We start from the raw sequence: 21,514 nt of genomic DNA, 5'->3' as shown, positions 1-21,514 counted from the left end.
ACTGTTTCAATTTATCTTTCCTTCCTTCACCTTAAAGTACTGTTCTTACAAATACTAAAAGGGATAACCCTTTCCCAAAATTTGTTGGAACAGAAATATTATTTTATGTCTGGCAATGCTGAAGAATTTGGTTGTTTTCAGCGTATGTATAACTGTTTATATGCTATCTCAGATACACAGACCCAGCCTAAAATCCAAGAAACTTCAGCAAAGTAGGCTTACTTGGTAACATTTTCTCAAACCAGATTTCAAATCACTTACCATAGTAAGTCTGTTTCATCAAGTCTGATTCACCATGCTACAGTCAGTCTTAAGTACAAGGCAGTATTTGTGGAAGGTATTAAAAATGAGATTCCTCTGAGATCGTAATCAAATAACTTATTAAAAGAGAGTTCCAATATGTTGGGAAGACTCGACCTTTACTCATACTCAGTTAAAAAAAAAAAAAAAAGAGGGGCCATGAGAATCTTCTCTAATATGTTTGAGGAGAGTTTCATAAAAAAGCAATGAATCTGAAGAAAAGAAAGATCAAATATCATGAAGAAATACTAATGGAAAAATGTAAACATGGCGCTGGAAACGGAATGTTGTGAGCTTTGAGTCGTGCTTTCCTTTTTATTTTCAGCATAGAATGTTGACTCGGTGAGCAACAGACAATGCCCGTGAAGAGCAAGCTATGGAGATGGCACTGCCCTTACAAATGCCCCAGCAAGCTGAGCAGATGCCATGAGTGGCTTTTTCTCTATAGTGCTGGAAACCAGACTTTCTGACACACATTTGCAAACTAAGTGTGAACAGTTCACAGTAGCAGCCGCAGGATGGGGCAGAGCTGAGAAGCCAAGTGGGGAAGAGTTGGGGCTGACCTCTTCTTCACCTCCGGCCTTAATCACTGACCAAGTACAGGAACAGTACGTATAAGCATCAGCCCAAGCAAAGGGTCAAGGAAATTAGTGCATGAAAGGCGAACGCTCATAAATATACAGCTTTTATAATTCAGATGCTGCTAAGCCTAAGAATCTCAGAGCACTTTGGAAAGTCATGGGTAACATTTGTAAAAATCATGTTTTAAACCACCTGCCACTGTGTGGTCTCCTTTAATTCTCATACCACCACTAATATCTGAGATGTTATTACTCGTACTTCACAGATAAGCAAACTGAGGCTTGGAAAGAGTAAATAATTTGCCCATATTCCCAACCCAGACCCGAAGTCAAACCACATACTTGTACGATTCTAGATCCTTTGTATAATCATCTTATGCCTAAGTTAATGGGAAAAATGAACACTAACCAGTTTCATTTTTCTGTATGCTCATTTTTGGAAAAGATTCCGTGCAGAGCATTTTATCCCTGCTTATGCATGACATTTAACACATGTAACTGAGCAAATATAAGGCAGTCAGTCCGACAATGACAAAAACAGGAATAAAACAGTTAACTGCTGCCCTTGAAGGGCTTACCATCGAACACACATGTCAAAGGGCAAAGGTACGCAGTAACCACAAAGCAGTTCTGAGGACTGACTATACTTCTTGGCTTCTCTTTTCAGTTTAAGAACTTCTCCCTAAACGCTGTGGCCTTCTTAAAGATGCAATGAAAATTACAAACACAAATGTCCTGCATGCATGCTCCCTTCCAGTTTTGGGAGGAAGATCACCAAGTTAACTGAGTTCCAGTTTCATTGTCAGAAATCAAAACTCATTCAGTGAGCGCAAGCCCATCTTTTTGGGTGTTCACAGCTAAGAAGAATAGACAAATCCCACAGTAAAATGTCATCAAATGCCAAAAGGATGTGAGTCTTGTAGCTTCCACCAAGATCTCACCAGTAGGGCTCTCTCTACCAAAAAAAAGTCAACAGCGAAAAATAAAATCCCTCCAAGTTAGCACAATCCACAAAGGAAGAGATGAAGGTAGAATTTTCTGGAGGCTTTTGAACATTAGCAAGTGGGAATAAACATTGAGCCAGAAGACAGCAGAGAGGGGGCTTACCAGGCTTGACAAATGACACCGTGATTCACACCCACTGCTGGGCTGTCTCTAATAAGCCACAGAGGAAGCAGCCAATCTCAGCTAATTACCAGATAAAAATGTATTGTAAGGACTCTAATTAGGAGACGCGGATGGAGGTGATCTAATGATTAAATGCTGCATTCGACTGACCCCACCATCAATGTGCAGTGGTGCAAGATGTCACTGGAATATTTTGTAGAAACAGTAATTTTATTTCGAGGAGGGGAGGCAGTAATATTTGTAATGATGGCTATGAGGTAAACTAATTAAAAGACAGTTCCTAGAGGAAGAGGGTGGCTGAGAGCAGCTGTGGCCATTCCAAAACCAAGTGCCAAGTCTCAATAGAGGAGCTGCAGTCAAGTGGAAAATTTCTGCCTGACCTCTGCCCTTGCTATTAATTTGCAGGAAAACTAATGACACATATACATATTCCCACAAAATTGTTCTAATTGCTAATTTGCCAAAGGAGCCCAGATTCCAAATTAAACATGACTGTAGCCTGTGAGGGAAGGAAGAAAAAGCTGTACGCTCCAAACACAGGGTGCTTTGCCACACAAAATCACTTGAAGACTGAACCAACAAGTTAATGAAATGTCAACCTTGTCAACTGGTATAGAAGTTTCTTAACTTTTAAACTTCTGTTTGATGATCACATGCTTGTCTTGAGGAGAAACCATCTTCGAAAGGGAAGGTTGAGAGAGAGAATGGAGAAGAAAGATTCAAAACAGGCTCTGTGTTCAAACCAAACCTGCTCTTTTAATTAAGGCCTCTTTGAAAAAAGTGTGCCCCCCCAAAAAATTAATTACAGACTTAGAACAGAAGAGCAAATGGGGAATGGTGTGGGTTTTTGCTGTAATCTTGAAATATTCATCTTAATTGTAAACTATTAAATCTTAATGTAATCATCAATTAGAAATGAAAGCATATGTGCTTTGTGTTTCTGATTGCAGTTAAGGTTTTAAAAGATAATTTTTTCTGGGGCATGGAGCAGGAAGGGAATGGACTGGGAGGGTTTCTTTTCCTGATGGAAAGCCTATTTTTCTTATTGTGTTCATTTTCTATTTAAAAGAAGTTGCTATGTTTAGAAGAGTCAGTAACTCTGATATGTTCTACATGGCAAGTTTCCATCATGTGATGATTTCAGCAAAGATAATCTCTTTGAAACTCTGGCCAAAAGTTAAATTCTTATGTCATTTAAAATTGCTGTAGGGTTTTATTTTTTAAATTTATTTGTACTCTCAGGCATCAGCTTTTCTTTTAGCCATCGAAACTATTCAAACTTGGTCGGCTACCCACTATTCTGCTTAGTCCTTTTTTTTTTTTTTTTAATTAATCTTTAGTTTTTAACAGTAATCTCCCCTCCTGTTTAAAGATGATGAGTCACTCACATTAAAAAAATAAACCGCTGATGTAAACCCCTGACAGAAACAGACTTGTAAGTATTCCCATAAGAACTCATTTTTATTTTTGTTTGTGCTCTTGCCTCACATGAAAACAGATTCTGAGAACAAAAGACAAACCTGAAACCCAAACACCAAGGGACACAACTGCGTAGTAGGGACTTTCGGGCTCACAGAACTTGTTTTTCTGCTCTTGGTTTTACTGGCCTGAGCCAGCTCAAGTCCTGCTTTAACTGCATGGCAGTGTCATTTCTGGGCATGAATCACTGAGTTCAGAGACGGCCTTTCTGAGGCTGGAGGGACGTTACCAGGCCGTGTGGAAGGCAGGACAGTGGGTGGCAGCTGAAGGCCTTTGTTACAAGCCTTTGCTTTCCTTTCCTTTACCATCTCAGCCTGGCCCTGTTTTAGAGACGCGTGCTCGTGGAAGGTAATGACTTAGAAGGTGGTGGTATTGGCAGGGATACTAAAAGCAAAAACAAAAACATTCTAGTTGAAAGGTTGGGGCGGGGGGCACTTAATGAAAAACAGTATATAAAACAGCTTTTGTGTGTTGTGCCTAAGAATCCCTTTTTATGACTGCTTAATATTATTTCTCCAACTCTTAAAGCAAGGACTTAGGCAGCCCAAATGATCCTTGAAGAGTTAAAAGACCCTTTTTTTTTTTTCGGGGCGGGGGGGGCACTCTGTTTTTATAGCAGCTAAAAACTCTTTCAAAACAGTCCTAATGGCTATGGTTAGGGGAAAAGAAAATCTGTAAAAATGAAAATCTAATACTGTATTTCATTCCAAATATCCAAGTTCCTGTAAGTGCTTTATAAGATTTTCGTCAAGAAGGATATACCACCTACACTATAATTACGTGCCCACCAAATCTAAAAGAATGTGGTTTCTCCAGAAGCAGAAGTTGTTCTCTGATGTGCAGGAATACCCTAAAGCAAAGCGTACCTCTCATGTACTCAGTATTATAAAATATGATTTACAGTGTTTTCCTGACATAATGACAGAGAGTGAAAAGTCTTTTTAAGAAATCCGTAGCAATTTAATAAAGTCATCATACCACAGACATGTTTCTTTTTGTTGTTTTTGTTTTGTCCTCTTAGTTTTTCACTCCCTCCCCCAAATGAAGTATCCTGGCAAATTCTCCACAGAGTAAGCATGGAGAAATTAACCTCCAAGCAATACATCTGGGTGTTTACTTTGAGAATGTTTACTGAGTTTGGAACAAAAGAATATCCATCATTTTCATTAGGGCAGTTTACTGTTGTTTTTTGCTTCTCTTTCCATAGAAAAGAATAGAATCTTTTAAAACTTAAATAACAAGAAATGTGGTCATTCTAAATATAAGAACTGCTTTTCTGCTCTACGTGATAGCTAGAACTTAGGGCTGGTCTGGTCAACTTACACATACTACATACGTCCACGCAGTGTTCAGTCTTAATAAAATTAAAACTTTGAAAAGCTTGTCGTAACTGATGTTGGTTATTCCCTTCCTTCCTCTACACTGATCCTTACCAATCAGAGGGACCTATTTGTGCACCCACTCTTAACCTAAGGAAAAGGTTCACGAGGCTGACCTCTTACCATTTCTTCCTGCTCATCTTTTAGGTTTCAGCTTAGACATCATTTCTACCAGAAGTCTCCCCCGACTTTACCATTCTGGGTCAGCTGTTCTACTTACAGGTAGCGCAATTCATGGAAAGTGAGACTGTGTGAGTATGTATATAGTTATTTGTTATTTCTTTTACCAGGCTCCAAACACCTCTATGGCACGGATGGGCCTCACTCATGCGATTGACTACTCTGTTCAGTATGTCACATACTCAAGACATATTTGTTGATGGAAGAATTTGATTTCAAATGTAGGAATTCCCTTTCCATAACCAACTTGCACCTTGAGTCTTTGGTTTTGTTCTGAAAGGAAGGTTTTACTTAGGTTTAAAGAGACGTGACAGCAAGCAAGAAGAAAGGCTGTCGAAGGAGTCTGAGGGATGGGAAGCCCCTCAGCTCCTGTCCCAGTTCACCCATAAGCTTTCTTCCTTAGATCCATGTCTAAAAACTTGGGCACTTTCCCGAGATGAGCGTATCCTCTAACTATCCAAATCTGATGAGTCCCACAATAGGATCCAGAAAATGCGTCTATGAGTGGATGTAAAAACAATCTAAGAACATTTTAGCAGTTTCTTTGATGCAAAGAAATGAGGACTGGTTGGATGATTGGATACAGCAAATGACACTTAACACCCAAATGGCATTTAGTGAAAAGCAACATTTACAGCAAAGCATTCTATCACTTAGTGACTAAGAATTTTAAAATAAACACGAGGTTTCTTTTACACAGAAATGGAAAAAAGAAAAAGCTTCATGAACTTACTGGCAAGGTTGTAACATCAAAGTCCCCATCTATGGTTAGATTTGAATCCTGGTGACTGCTTGTTTCAAATCAAAGATTCTAGAAGGATACTCATTCAAACAAACATCATGCATTCTATTATTTAGGGTGGAATAAATTAATTACAGACTGCAGAAAATATTTTGCACGTGAGAATTAGTCACCAGATAGCTCTGGGCCCTTAAAGTTGAAAGCATCAAGGGTTTGCTGTATGTGTGTGCCCTTTTTTTTCCTCTTTTTGGCAAAGAAGTGAAAATTTATGCAAAACATTACACGTCTACCTTTTATAATTAATTTCCCAATGCCTCACCTATACATATTTTAATAATTCCTGATTTATAAGATGGTATCTGTAATAAAATTTTCTATTTTCCAATAAATGAAAAGAAGGCAGGTTCACTCCGACAACAGAGTGTCACACAATATCTGCTTGTCAGGCACCAATTTTTACTTCTTACATGTAAGTTAAAGGATAAGGAATTTATAATGCTGCCTGTGAAGGGAACCACTTTTCATACACAAATGTGATCTTTTTTTTTTCAAAGGGTAATACAACAGTACATTTACATAAACTAATCCAAACAATCTATGTATTTGACAATGGCAAACCTCACACAGACGGCCTATTGTTGGTTTACATCTTGGAGTTCTTTATATTGGCTTGTAGCGCTGCTCTAGCTGTCAAAGGTTTGACTTGGACTCTAAATAAATGGTTATAGAAGTGCTGTGCAGTGATATTGGACTTCTTTGCAAAAGAAAACCTGCTGTGTATGAATTCAAAAGCTATTAATTTTTCAGTCAAAAATATTCGTGCCTATTTCTTTTAATAAAGAAATACTGTGCTGAGCTACTAAGAGATAATGTTGACTAGTGGTAGAGAATTTTCAATAGAGCAGTTAAAAATAAATTTAGTAGGAGGTCCCCTTCAAAGTTATAATTTTCTAGAATGTAAAACATTTTTTTTTAATACTAATCAAGACAAACCTTCCACCCCAGTTCACTTCCCCCCCATGCTTTTCCCTGTTTACCGGCTGCTTAACACTGGTCCTACATGAAGAATCCAGTGGTCCTTTTGTGGCCCACGGGGGCTTACATACATGGTGCTCTCTGCCAACACCCAGCCCAGTCACTCGCCAAGCGCCCTACGGGGTTTTGTAGTTCCTTTAACTGTAACCTTCCTCTTCCCAAGGAGCCCCAAGATCCACGCCTACAGTGCTGGGTCCAACCATTATCCTATCACTGTTTTTGATCCGTGGAAGAAGATAGAGATAATCTCATTCTTGTTGCTAGGTGCAAAGACTCGAACCCTTCAATCTGGGAAAACCATTTCATTAAAGCCATCTTAAGACTTTCAGAAAGTTCCAAGGCAGTGAATGCCCTGTGCAGTCAGCTACACTTCTTCAAGATAACTTCAGCCAAGTCGTCTCAGAGGCTCACCAATTTGCTTAGCTGGGTTCAAGATCTTTCCAATATCCTCCTTAGAAGGAGGGGCTGTTAGAAACAGCACAGTTGACTACTGATGCCACAACACTGAATGAGTTGGTTCTTTTTTTCCTTTCTTTTTGGTAGCCTACACATCCAGTCCTACAGCCATTTACTGTAAAATACACGGAAACTAAGGACTCCTTCCTAGTAAAAATGGATGCACGAAGTGTTTAATGATTTTATGTCCTATATCCCAGTAATGTGTTCTGTTTCAGACATTAATTTTGCCTGCCAACTGCATCTTGGCAGGCTACCATATTTGCTGGGTTAATAGTCTGACTCCGTTTTATTTCTATCACCATAAATCATACATATATGGGTGTATGTTTGCTTTATTTATAGAAAAAAATCAGTCAAAACAGATAAACCAATACTTTGCCATTACGCTGCATCATTGCATATTGATTAAAATTGCTGGTACTAACTATAGATTGTCAACGCTCAATTAATTTTCACACAGTGACTCCAAGCAAAATCAAATAAAGGCAGTGTACCTTTAAATTTTACAAATCTTAAAATCAAGAAGCAAAGCACTGTCTCCATTTTGAATAATCAGTTAAAGCTACTAGGAGAATTTTAGAAATGTAAGAGAAATACGACCATTAAAGAGATCGATTTATTACAAGGAAGGAGGTCCAAGACAAAGTTTTAGGTTCAAACACGATCCTTCTGCTTCGATATTAACAGCCTGTGCTGGGATGACATCCTTCAAGGTCTAGTAAAAGGGAACAAGGCAAGAAAGAGGAGATTCTTACACATTAAATGTAATTTCAGTGTATTGTGTTTGGTCTCCTAACTGTGAAGGAATAATTTTCATTTCAAACTCCTTAGTAACCACTAGAGCCTCTCCATAATTTAGCCTCTGACTATTCCAACAGTAGGTTTCCTATGTCTTTCCTCTGTTAGAGTTCGACTGGACTAGTCCCTGTTCTTTTTCCTAAACACCACTGTCTCTCAGCTTACCCGAGCTGAAATGCCCTTTCCTTTGCTGTCATGGTTTAGCTGTCTTCTCTGTGTTCCTACCATTCAGATTTTCACTTTCCAGGGAGCTCTCATAATGTATTTCAGTACCCTGCCTGGGCACCAATCATTCTGCCCTTAAAGAAGAGCTGGGTGCTTGGGTCTTATGGGCAAGGACCATGTCTGAATCATCCTGTATCTCCCCAAATGCCTAGCATACAACCTTCATCATCAAGGGTAACCAGAAGCAGTCACATGAATCTAAGGCCTTCAAAACTCAAAGCTCTACCAAAGTAGGCTGGTCCCTCCTTCCTAGGTTTGGGGTGGGGAAGTAGAAAAGGAATACTGCACGTTTTGTTTTGTTTTTTTTTTTCCCTTGGTGGGGATCAGTACTTACGGGCTGAGGGGCGGCTTTGGGTTCTGTAGACTTCACATGCAGGTGGGTCATCATGGCTTGCAGGCGCTCCTTGTCTTTCGCAAGCTGGTAGGAAGAAAATGCTTTGTTATTTCTCTGAATAAAGATGCATGACTCTTTTGACACCAACAATGATACACATTACAAATTACGCTATGGCACCATAGCACGTGATAAAATCATTTTCATTGCTTGTTTCTGAAAGCTACATGACCACTGCCAAACTCTAAGTAACCAGAGGTGCTGGTGTGCGATTTCTCAACACTAGATGCATTAGACTTTAACTGGGAAGTTCTAGACCTGCTGGCACCACGCAGTCCCATGGAACACAGACAGCTAAAAGACAAATGTGAATCATGCCTATTAACCAACCTTATTCCTGAGAAAAGCCAAGGGAAAATGAGCTAGGTAGCTAAAACCCATAAATTCATCTGTTGTGGTTGTGGAAAAACTCCTAGACAGATGGATACATTTATGCAAAATTAGCTTCATCTTTCTTAACAGGTAGGCATAGATTAAGACAGTGCTGGCAAGTGATATTAGCAGGCCAGGAGCAGGCTCCAAGGGATGACAGGTTCCCATTTTCAAATGAGCGTAGAATAAGCTTGCTCATTCATTTACTCGAGATTTGAGTACCTGCTATGTGCTAGTCTCATCTTAATAATTTAAGTGTCCTTATTCCATAAAAAACGATCTTCTGAAGTCACACAAGTTTCTCATTGGATATACACAGTAGGCACTGAAATATGGCTTATTGGAAGCTACATCCTTTATGCTTTGCTTGGACTGCTTTAACTCAATATTTTCAATAGTTCAAGACATTTGGGCATAGGGGACACGTAACGATTACTTCTGTAAAAGAAGTGGGAAACACATCCCCTAAAGATAAAGGGATAGTTAAGAGAACAGCTGTGGCATTTAGGGAAAACGGAGAAGAGATTAATATGAGAGAGAGAGAGAGAGGAGAGGGAGAGAATACAGTTTAATTTCAATACTTTGGTAGATCATTTGTCCAAAATAATGCCTTAGAATTAAGGAGGGACTCATTAGTTCTGTCACATAATTAACCTTAAATCCTTTAAAAATCAACAGTTTTTTAAAGTCTAAAATTATTCCCAAATAAAAAAAAAAATGCACCTTATCTATTTAAATACAGTTATTTTCTAAGGATGAAGGGGGACGGGGGTCGGGGATTGTGGAAAGACAGAGAAAAGGGAAAGAGCACAAAAGGGAGAAGGGAAAAAGCTTTCAGCTTATCCCTACTGGATGACTCAGTCTCAAGCCATATCACATTTGATTTTTTTTTTTTTTCTTTTTATTCCCTTGTGGTTCAGGGAGGAATAAATTAAGAGAGAAAGGAAAAAAAAAAAAAAAAAAAAAGCCGTACAGTGTTAGCATTTATCTTTCAACAAACAGGAAATGAAAATGATACCATATTAGGAGCCACTTGATGTTATTCCTCCTCTGTTCTTTAGTAAGTTATTGAACAGCCAAACTAAAAGATTCTCTGAACACATAATGCTAAAGGAATTTAGTTTTCCAAAGAGGCTTAGAACAATTAAAATGTTGGGAATGCTATTTTTCTGCCATTATTATTAATTTTTTTAATGTAAGTATCCTAAGCTTTTTGATGTCAAATACTCAGACTTTTTAAGAAACGTTTTGTTTTAAAGTTATCAAAGGGCAGAAGGAATTTAAAGTTATCAAAGGGCAGAAATCAATTGTATTTTTCTTAAAAACAAGTAGTCTGTCATGCTGAACAATACAAATCAAAGGGTGAGAGGTGATATTTACTGAAGTCTGCTGAATATTAACTGTGACTTAATTTGGGGGTAAACAGTGTTGATGTAGCAATTATAAAGACTAAGCGTGGTACAAGGAAAATCCAAATCCCGAGCATTTAAAGGAAACATCTCCTCCATATTTCTGTCCAAAGGTCTACCAAGCTGATCTTCTACTGGTCAGCCAAAGGGAGCAACACTACATTGCAAACATATATCTAGAATTTGTATACACGGCCACTTTCATAAACCCTGGAGGTAACTGCCATTGGAAACATTTTCATATTTTTCCATGAGCACACTGCTTAGAATTCATCACCAATTCTGAGAGTTATCCAGGAACCTCAATTGTACCACCCTAGTTCTGCTTTTTTAAAAGATGGACAACGTTACATAAAAAGGCAAAAATCTAACTTTTTGGTTTTGTTTGGTTAGTGCAAACTAATGTGTAGTATCATATTCTTGAATGAGTTTAAGACTTTAAATCAATTATAGCTCTAACACAAACTATTTTAACAATTACAGAAACCCGCCAAATTCAGTTTTTCTTTTTTTTTTAGGCAAAAAGGCTAAACATTCACACCTATTGAAACCACATCCTGTCTACAATGTCTGTCTTGCATTTGTAATACTAACTGCTCCTTCCAAAAGCTTTCACATTCTTTATTACTTTGTATGCCATCATCCCACGGGCTCACCATCCCCATCAATTTTCACAGCACGCTTTCATTATTACAATGTGAGGATACAAACATTTAATATTAGTATATTCCAGCATTTCCTCTTAAACTATGAATTCCATGAAAAGCAAAGAAAAGGAGGTTGAGACATTCAATCCAAAGGCCCACTAAAACTTGGTTGACAAATTAAAAAGAAAATTTGTGTTGAAATATCAGAAGAGAATTACTCTCTACAAAACTTTCCCAGTGGGTATGGAATGAGTATCTAGCATAAAGGGAACGACAATGGCCTAAACATTAGAGGGAGCTGTTTGTGCAGGGGTCATTTTAATCCACTGAGTTTATTCAACCGTTCCGTAGAACTGCGACAGGGTGAAAACGGTTAAGGATGTGGACAAAACAATCACGCTGTGCTGTGTTCAAATCCTGGCTCAGTGACTCAACACATTATGTAACCTTTTTAATTACCTAGTTTCTCCTTCTAAATATGGAATGATCATCTCTGAACTCTGAAGGGGTGTTCTGAAGATCAGAAGAGTTCTTGCACATAACAAGCTTAGCAAAATGACGAGTGCTTCATGAATGCTCAACAATTTTCTAATTTTTTTAAAAAAGAAAAGTGAAATCCATCCAGTGTATCTAGACTTGTCCTGGCTGAGGATATGTTTGAAATCTGGATCTGCTTAACAGGGGTTCAATGGAGTTTGCAGCTGGGCTAACTGGGAAGAGAAATAATTTTGATTGTTTAAAGAATGGAACAGAAAGCGAAGGAAAGATGAAGCCCACTTCTTATCAATTTGTCTCAGGTTCTTACTGTAGCTTCCCCTCATCTTGGGCAAATATTTTTCTACCCTTTGGCTGAAATAGGTCATCTGCTCTTCTATTAGCCATGGCCTCAAATTAGGTTTGAGATAGTCTGCGCTGTGAAAGATCAGAATTTGTGTATTGCACCCGAGCCACTGATAACTGCCACAGGCTAGGAGTTCCGTTCAACATCCTCGAAGATACAAACTAAGATTAAACTCATTATTTTAACAGAGAAAAGGGAACATGGTTTGGGGTTCATTTAACATCACCATTTTCTATGTTGTCAGGAGGACTAATCATTTTAAGGCCAATTTGGCAGTTCTTACTCGTGAGAAACAAAACTCTGCTGAAATAAATGAAGGGCTTTGTATGTGTAAAAATGCTAGACTTCTTGAGGACAGATGAGAAGAAAGGGCCAAGACATTCCTTTGATTTAACAGAGGTAAAGGCTACTGTGGCTATTTTAAGTCCCTTAGTCCTATTCTGTTTTGTAACTGGGGAAACTGAGGTTTTCAAGGTAAACATATCTGAGGTCAGGGAACTGGAAAAGGGCAGAAATAAGACTAGGGTCCCAGTTATATGATGCTTAGTCTGAGTTTCCCACACTAGTGTGATTCTAAGAATCACCTGGGACAATAACTCAAATCATACGTCATAGTCTACCTCCCTGCTCTCATGCTGAACTACTGGCTCCCAGAGTTAGACCGGATTTTAAATTATGAAAAGCAAGTGTCTTTTCAAAGAATCTCCATGGAAGGGGGGCACATGGAGTTTTAAGAGGCACCTAAATGAATGGATGAGTTCAGATTATCCCATACAATGATGATCTCTAAGTTAACTGACTGGGGTCTCACCTAAACATGCTGGAGCCAACACTCCAATGGTGAGACCTGGAAGTAGATATTTTTAAATAAGGACCCCAAGTGTCCAAGTATAATGAAGTTAAACTGGAGACACTACTCTCTGCCATGGATTGAGAAGGCCTTCAACAGTGGCTGTATACATTTCCTCAGGAGTTTTGTATACAATGAAGATCCAAAGAGATTAACCCGATTTGGGCAGAGCATATCCAGTAACACTGGATCTCTAAAGGTCTCTAAAGTACATACGATGAAAAGAAGAAAAACAAGGGGGAGAAAAAGCAGTGACAAGAAGGAGCAGAACTCAAATTACTCTACCAAACTGAGCATTTACCAGTTATTTCTGACCCACCTTGTCCAACTATGGCTTCAGAACTTAGTACCAGTGAAAAACTTTTAAACGATTTCTTTTACACCAACTACAACATTCAGGTGGCGGGCAATATATGGCTCATTTCACCCCAATCGAAGAATTTCCCTACTTTTATTGTACTCTGTCACCATCTTAACATTCCTTACATGTGATTATTAAAGACTCTCTTGACATTTAAAGCAGACGCACACTAATACTCAGTCATAGTCTAGGAATTCTAATGCTCCCAGAGTAAGGCAGGATTTTAAATTATGAAAAATAAGTGTCGTGGTTTTCACAGAAGGACATGGAAGTGAGAAACCCAGAGACTCTCTCTCTTCTTTTTCTCGGCTCCGGTTACAAAGCAGTCGCAATATGCAACTACCATGCTGTTAGGACCTCTCTTTCCCCGACATGCTCAGGGCTGGTGCAGGGAGTATCAGGAGGCTCTGTGAGGCCGCTGGTATAGGAACTGTCCTGAGTATTGCCTCGAATAGGGTTAGACAGGGCCAAAGGGGGATACATTACGGATAATAAATTTGCTAAAGTCTAGGAGGCTGGTGTGATTACAAATAGCACCACTAATGGTACAGTAATCACATGTAAAGTTCGTACAGTAATTGATTTGTGTTAGGATTAATGTCTCCCTCTGCTACTGAAACTTGTGCACTTTTCTCCCTGCTGACATTTTCTTAGGGCTTACAATTCCTGGTGTAGATGATTTGGGAGATGTTGGAGTGATCCCAGCATCACCAGATTCCAGCCTTGCTTTGCCACTATGGACTGCCCATGACAGAGCTCCACGAGGCAGAGGGTCATGGTCCCCAAAGCCAGGTTTTAAAACCAGTTCCTTCATAGAGGCCAACTGGGCCACAATGATCCTCTCGGTGGAAGCGTAAGGCAGGATCCCACGATAAAAGGATCACAGGCTACAAAGACTGGGTTAACCTCCTAGGCTCTGCCCTTATTCGCCATTGGCTTTAAACAAGTTAATCGGACCTCCTAAACCTCAGTTTTCCTATCTGGAGGGATGCCTGAAAGCTATTTCTTTGACTCTTAAGAAGCCAGTGATAGTTAAAATAACCATGGATTTAGTAATACCTTCTCAAAGAACAAGAAGAAACACTACATTAAACACACTCATTAAATGTAAGACATACATTAATTTCCAAATGTTATATTTTTTCTTTTAAAAAGTGACTCCTGGCTGGACACACTGGCCTGTAATCCCAGCCCTTTGGGAGGCCGAGGCAGGTGGATCCTTTGAGCTCAGGAGTTTGAGATCATCCTGGCTAACATGATGAAACCTGTCTCTACTAAAAATACAAAAACAAGCAGGGCATGGTGGCACATGCCTGCTGTCCCAGCTACTTGGGAGGCCGAGTCAGGAGAATTGCTTGAACCGAGGAGGTGAAGGTTGCAGTGAGCTGAGATTCTGCCACTATACTCCAGCCTGGGAGACACAGCAAGACTCCGTCTCAAAAAAAAAAAAAAAAAAAAGTGACTTTTAGAATCAAGGAAATAGGGTGGTATCTACCCACAGAGGGACTGTGGGGACTCCAAGAAATTGGGGACAGAAGGCACCTCCAACAGTGCCCTGGCACACAACAGGAGCTGAATAGCTGGCCAGTCAAATGGTTTCCAAACCAGATGAAATAATTACAAGCAGAAGATGGGGCATTCCATAGTTCTCTCCCACTGCTAGTGGAGTAGGGTGACCAACTCCTCCCAGCTTGCCCAGGACTTTTCCAGTTTTGAAACTGAAAATCCCAACTCTCAGGAATCCCTTCAGTCCAAGAAAGTAAACTGGGACAGTTGGTTACTCTGTTTTGTGTTAAACAGACAGATGAATTTTAAGAGCAATATATTCTTCCACTATCCTTTCTTCTTTATCCTACAACCTAGGCAACATCTTTCATGGCTCCCTTGGCCTGGGTCCTTGCCAACAACCCTTTCCACTGTCACCTTCCCCAATCCCTCACCCCTTGCTTTTAGAAACTCTGCCTGGCAGGGAAGTTAAAGGCATCCTGGTTTTACCCTACTAGGTGTGTATTACAGGAAGAGGCCACGCCACCTTACTTATCTGCATCCGGTGCTCTCTATATAATAGGTGCTTGATAAGTAGTGACTGAATGGAAGAATAAAAGGCACACACATCTCCACCCCATCTCCTGCCAGGCAGATCAATCTTGGTTTGGTTGATTCCTTTTTCCCTTGCCTGCTTTCAATATTCATTTTAAAGGGCCTAGAGGCTGAGGGGTCATAGGAAGCCTGTCCTGAACCTGCCCCCATGACACATGATGAAAACATCAGGACATCTTCATCCATCAGAGAAAACATATAGCAATTCAGCAATGTCACATGATCATAGAACAAATTAAAACCACTGTATGTGGTCAGAAATATGTATCTGTGCCACCACTGTCTCAGCTTCCTAAGTGAAGTCAATTCTGTCAGATTTTTTTTTTTTTTTCTGTGAAATTGGATGGTTTCCCCATTCCCCCAAACAGAATTACAATCCAGCCACCACTGCAACTTTTTGTGACATCTCATCTTTAGCTTAGAGGCTAGAAGAGTTCACATGAATGTCCCACCTAAGAGGACCCAAGTAATCTGGATTCATATGAATCTACATCCCTAGGCCCATGGCCGGTGGACAGTGGGTGCCCAATATTGCGGAAGCTTCAAGTGTTTCCTTATAATCCTGGCCACAGCATTTCTCAGTAGGGAGTTCTTATCCTCAAAAACTTTGTACTTCCTGTGTCTCTGTCCCTCTGTCGTGATGGGGGTAGAGGGAAGACTGCACATTTCACAACCTATATAAGATTATGTATACTGATTATGAGGATTTTCTCCACTCTATTTCTAACTCATCTCCTTGTCTGTACATCATTCCAGAAGAATCCGTCAAAAAGGAACAGATGCAATCTTACTGCATTCCCTGACTTCAAAAAGGCATGTATGTCATTGAAAAAAATGATTTTTATGGTGTCCGTCTCACTGTTAGGTGTCTATGTGTATAGTATAAGGACCTCACACACTTCTCCGGGTTTACAGTTTCAGACCCCAGGTAATAGCTGGGGTCCTTTGGTAAAATGTTTAAAAATTATAACTGTCTTTGGAATAATGAAATGCAGTAAGAAATGTTTGAAAAGGCTCAGAAGGCCCACTGAGATGTCTTCTTCACTCTTCTCTAAATGAGACCAGTAGAAGGTTGCAACAAGAGAATGGAATTAACCAACCCTTCTCTGTTAACAAGCTCTACATCAACATTCTTTCTACTGCTAAGAAAACATTCACCATATTATTTTTATATCTTTCAACAAAAATTTAACAAATATAGATGTACCTTGCCTTTTGTAATTGATATTTCTATTAAAACTTTGGTTTCGTAAATCAAGTCATATTTTATTTTGTGATTTTTTTTTTTTTTTGAGACGGAGTTTCGCTCTTATTGCCCAGGCTGGAGTGCAATGGTGCAATCTCAGGTCACTGCAACCTCCACCTCCCAGGTTCAAGCAATTCTCCTGCCTCAGACTCCCAAGTAGCTGGGATTACAGGCATGTGCCACTGTGCCCGGTTAATTCTGTATTTTTAATAGAGATGGGGTTTCTCCATGTTGGTCAGGTGGTCTCGAACTCCCGACCTCAGGTGATCCGCCTGCCTCAGCCTTCCAAAGTGCTTGGGATTACAGGCATGAGCCACCGCGCCTGCCCGGCCTCAAGTCATATTTTAAATACACAGGGACAGGACAGCTCTCATGCACAGTGCCAATTAGATAGTCTAAATCAGTCTCCACAACCCATTGTCTTTATTTCTGCCCAGTTGCCTGAAATCTCACCAGTACAGCCTTGAAGGCTTTTCAGTTTAATTCAAGTGTAGTGTTGTACAGATAGCTCTATGGAGGGGAACATCTCTAACCACTATCCCCTATGGCTAACAGTAGTTATTTTGGAAAAATTGCATCTTTTTCTTTAGGGAGATTTGTCTGACAGTTCAGAGACACAAGGGCCTTCCATTTAGGGTAAGAGAAAAGGTTTCTGGGGTTTAAATTCAAGGAGGCTGTCTAGGTACATAGCGCTTAAGTGACCTTCACCAGCTTTGGTTACTTCTACAGCTACTGTGCCCTCTGAATTCTCCTGTGGAATCCTTTCATGATGACCCTCTAGGTTAGACATCCTGAACCCCCGTCAATGTATATGGTAAGATTCGATCTGAGCTTACTGGGTTTGTTTTTACGATGGGGCACATGTGTGGTCTATCTTGACCACATGTGAACACTTAAGTAATGTGCTGCAGACAGAGGTCTTGTGAGTCTGAGTGGCAGGGGTGATTTCTCCTCCTCCTCTAATACAGTGATCATCGCCCTTTGGGAATTGATGAAAACCTAACTGCTCTTTCCTGTAGTGCTAAGTGGTACAAATGTTTTTCAAATTCAAGCTAATCAATGATAATTTTATAACACACTTTGAGAGATACTTGGAGGTTCAAGTTTTTCCTGGACTGATAAATGCTTTAAGAAATATGAAGTAGGCCTTGGGTCAGTAATGTGCAGGTCATCCCCTCTAAAGGAGGTGATGCACCAGTCTGTGGCTGAGAGAACAAGGGAGGGACGATGCCAACAGAAAACAGAAATAGGCTGTTTGAGGACAAGTACACCTCTTTAAAGTATTCCTGCTGCGGGAGGGACCTGATTGCCCCAATAACTCAGGTTCTACAGGCACCATGACTGGTAGTCAAGTAAGTTAAAAAGTATGTTTCTAGACACTGGTACATTAAGTGGCAAATGAAACAGCACAAGTCTAGCAATGCTGAACTGCAGAGAAAGAGGAAGCCTATAAAGAATGGATTCCTTTGAGTATAACTGTACTATGTCCCAAATGCCCCCATATGTGGTAGGTTTGCAACTCAAAGACTCAATCGAATCCTTGATTAAGGCTTCTCTTAACTGTGTCTCAGGGAAAGGGTTCTTTAAATACTAAAAATTGCTAACATTTTCTTATGTATTTCATCTGATCGAATGGTAACTAATGGATATAATCTGCTTTGGCTTGGCCCCTTTCTAGCATTGAAACTCTCTTTTGAATAAATTTCTGGTGTTCTCAAGAACCTGTTAATGTCAGCTAGCACTGCCCAAGGAATGGACAGTCTCACTAGCAAATTATTTTGTAGTCTATTCTTCCTTCTAGACTGTAAGAACTTGGAGGGCAGCTTTATCTGTTTTAATCACTGTACTTTGCAGTAGCTCCAGCAAGATTCCTGCTATCTGAAAGGTTCGAAGTAATGCTTGCTAAATGGGTAAGTGGATGGATGAATGAATGGGTGGGTGGATGAATGGATGGGTAGATGAAAGAATGAATGAATATCCCTTGTCCAGCTTTCCATGACCTCCAAAACTGGCAGGCACTTGCCTTCTGAAGACACTAGTAGGGAAAACTGACCCATGTAGGAGACTAGACTGGTTTTACACACCCTGGCTAAGAAGGAAGAGATAAAAGGGGGTGAACAGAGAGTTAGTCAGCCAGAACCTAAGGGGACAAGCTGCTAATACTGTAATACAAATTGTTTGTCTGATCCTCTTGACCAGGGGTGCCTGGCAAACTTCTGTAAGAGCCAGATCATAAATATTTCAGCTTTGCAGGCCATGTAGATTCAGTTTCAATTACTTGACTCTCCCTACTGTAGTGAAAAGCAGCAATAGGTAATAAGTAAATGAATGGGCATGGGTATGGCTGTGTTCTCATATAATTTTATGTATGAACACTGAAATTGGAATTCCTAGACTTTTTACCAGTCACGAAATAATGTTCTTCTTTAGATTTCTCCCTCAACCATTTAAAATATAAAAGCATTCCCTAGCTTGTGAGATTTGGCCTGAGGTCTGTGGGTTGCTAACCCCTGCTCTCAACGAGATCTATGTCATCACTCTGATAATTCCTCAAGCTTTGCAGAAACAGAACACGTCAGAATTAGCCTGTTGTCCCTTCCTCCATTACAGCAAACTCCCCCACAAAAACATTACGAGGAATGACCACATTATACTAACTTCTGGCCAGATCATCTTTGATGTCTATCACAAGTTGAAAAACCTGCCTTCAGTTTGATTTATAGCTGAAGGATAAAAGGAAATCTAGAAATAAATGCAATCTATAAATAATCAAAGAATCCTTATATGTTTGTACTACTTCTAGGCCACACCCACCAAAAAACAACATGAAAGCTGCCAGGAGATAAACACTTAATTTATTGATGATGGTCTAAATCTTTTCCTTCTCCTAACCTCTTTTTGTGGAGAGCGAAGAGTAATTCATAAAATAAATGCTCATTTCTTGAGTAATTAACAATGGCCGAACACTCTAATCTGTAGTCTAGAACGGCTACCTGACAAACCGTGACAATTCTAGTCAATGATTTATTTTAGCCCATCATTAAGAATTTAATGTTATCAAATAAATAAATGCAGGATCTTCTATCACTTTTTAAATACCACCACCAATATGTACAAATTCAGGTAGAAAGGTAGTTTATTCTTTCTTTTTTTTGAGACGGAATCTCGCTCTGTTGCCCAGGCTGGAGTGCAGTGGCACGATCTTGGCTCACTGCAACCTCCGCCTCCCGGGTTCAAGCAATTCTTTTGCCTCAGCCTCCCGAGTAGATGGGATTACAGGTGCCCGCCACCACACCTGGCTAATTTTTCTATTTTTAGTAGAGACAGGGTTTCACCATATTGGCCAGGCTGGTCTCCAACTCCTGACCTTGTGATCCGCCTTTCTTAGTCTCCCAAAGGGCTGTGATTACAGGCCAGATCTTCCAGTTTATTCTTTTGAATCCAGTTTGTCAAGGGCTGTGTCTTAATCATAAAAGAACTGTGGGGGTGGGTTACATCTACTACTGTTTTTTTCTTCTCAATAAACATGTTAATGTAAAGATGTTTCCAAAGACTTATTTTTAAATGTTGAGATTTTATGATGTGCCCTTTTCCTGTGTAAATATCTTACTGTTCTAATAAGTTTATATCCAGAGTTTGAATGGAAAAATATTAACTGGCTAACAAAAATAACTTTTGAGAAAAATCCTACTAAAAAATGTAATTTGTCATATAAGATGATAACTAATTTTTAAAAATCCTTTCTATCCTGAAAAGTCACAACAAAAAGTTTAAGTGTGTTTTGGCTGATTTTTCTCTGCAACTATTTGAAGCTGTAAATGACTTAACTCAGTAAAATTCCAAATGTAATTATCTTCTGTACTTAGCCTAGGGCTCTCCATATATCTCAGCATTGCTGTCTTGCATACAAAATAGGCTTTTCGATGGCTGGTAACAATATAATGTACAACATTGTTTTAATTTCCCCTAGTCGGCTAACCTCTTGCCTACACTGAACCAGCCAGAGGAAGAAGCCACTGTGAGTCATCAAGCACTCAAAAGCATTTTGGAACTTGGCTGCATAAATGGGGTTTGCAGGGTCAGGCAGTTGCAGTTGTACATTTTAATAATCTCCATTTCTGACCCAATTTTTACTTTTAGAAACTAATTTTCTATTAATTATACCAAGAATGGAATTATTGTTAAAATATGGTAGTTGATCAAGTTATACCCGGAAGTACAACTCACATTAAAAAAAATTCCCCATCTCTCACACTGTGATTCCCAGGAAAATGTGCAAACTTCATTTTCCCTAGTCATAAAGCACATTCAACATAGCCATGGTTTCTAAATACTAGATTTTATATCTATAAATATATATGATATATACATTCTATATTAATATATCTGATTATGTGCATGTGTGTTTAAGATGTGCACGGTGAACTCTCAATTATTCTTAGTGGTGGAGAGAAAAAAGGACAAGGCAAAATGAGAAATAAACCCACATATAACTTCCATTGCGACTTGGGAAAACATGGCTTTGTGTGTGCTGCCTTGCCATCTTGGTCTCTCGCTCGCTCTTTCTCTCTTCATTCACATTCATTCTCTCAATCTCTCTCTCCCCAGCTTGTCTTCCTAGCTCCAGTTTAATCATATGAGCGACGTCGAGGACTTACACTGACAACAGATAACCAGAAAATGCAAAGGAGAAGTGAGAAGAGAGGGAAAGTGAGAGAGAGATGGAAACATTCAAAGTGGCTGCTGAGAGTTGGCTGCATACACACAGGTGCCCAGAATTTGGAAACCTCTGAGCAGCAGTTCCAAGGAGTGAACTGAGGCTGAACCTGCCCAAAGAGGTAAAAAATAAAATAAAATAAAATAAAATAAAATAAAATAAAATAAAGGACAATGACAGGTTTTGGACCTTCCATTCAATAATGAGTACACAGGAACTCATTACAGAACACTACAGAAATTTGGAATTGGAGGCATACTGAGGTAATATT

The 21,514-nt window shown here is 39.5% G+C and overlaps 1 protein-coding gene and 1 long non-coding RNA gene across 17 annotated transcripts in view; one reads left to right on the top strand and one right to left on the bottom strand.

Moving 5' to 3' along the window:
• FOXP1 (forkhead box P1) overlaps positions 1 to 21,514 on the bottom strand; it is a 628,854-nt gene that overhangs the window by 22,661 nt on the left and 584,679 nt on the right. For all 16 annotated transcript variants that reach the window (XM_038002507.2, XM_007984973.3, XM_007984975.3 and 13 more), the window contains one exon: positions 8,641 to 8,724. In XM_038002507.2, the coding sequence (XP_037858435.1) occupies positions 8,641 to 8,724 (84 nt within the window). The remainder of the gene's footprint in view (positions 1 to 8,640; positions 8,725 to 21,514) is intronic.
• On the top strand, positions 3,752 to 21,275 carry LOC140709842 (uncharacterized). Its single transcript, XR_012090605.1, has 3 exons — positions 3,752 to 3,836; positions 5,015 to 5,118; positions 21,135 to 21,275. It is a non-coding gene; the product is annotated as an uncharacterized lncRNA (long non-coding RNA).

This window comes from Chlorocebus sabaeus, chromosome 22 (assembly GCF_047675955.1).
Source record: "Chlorocebus sabaeus isolate Y175 chromosome 22, mChlSab1.0.hap1, whole genome shotgun sequence".
Taxonomy (NCBI): Eukaryota; Metazoa; Chordata; class Mammalia; order Primates; family Cercopithecidae; genus Chlorocebus; species Chlorocebus sabaeus.
The sequence above is the reverse complement of the archived record's forward strand: the minus strand, read 5'-3'. Positions and strand labels throughout refer to the sequence as shown.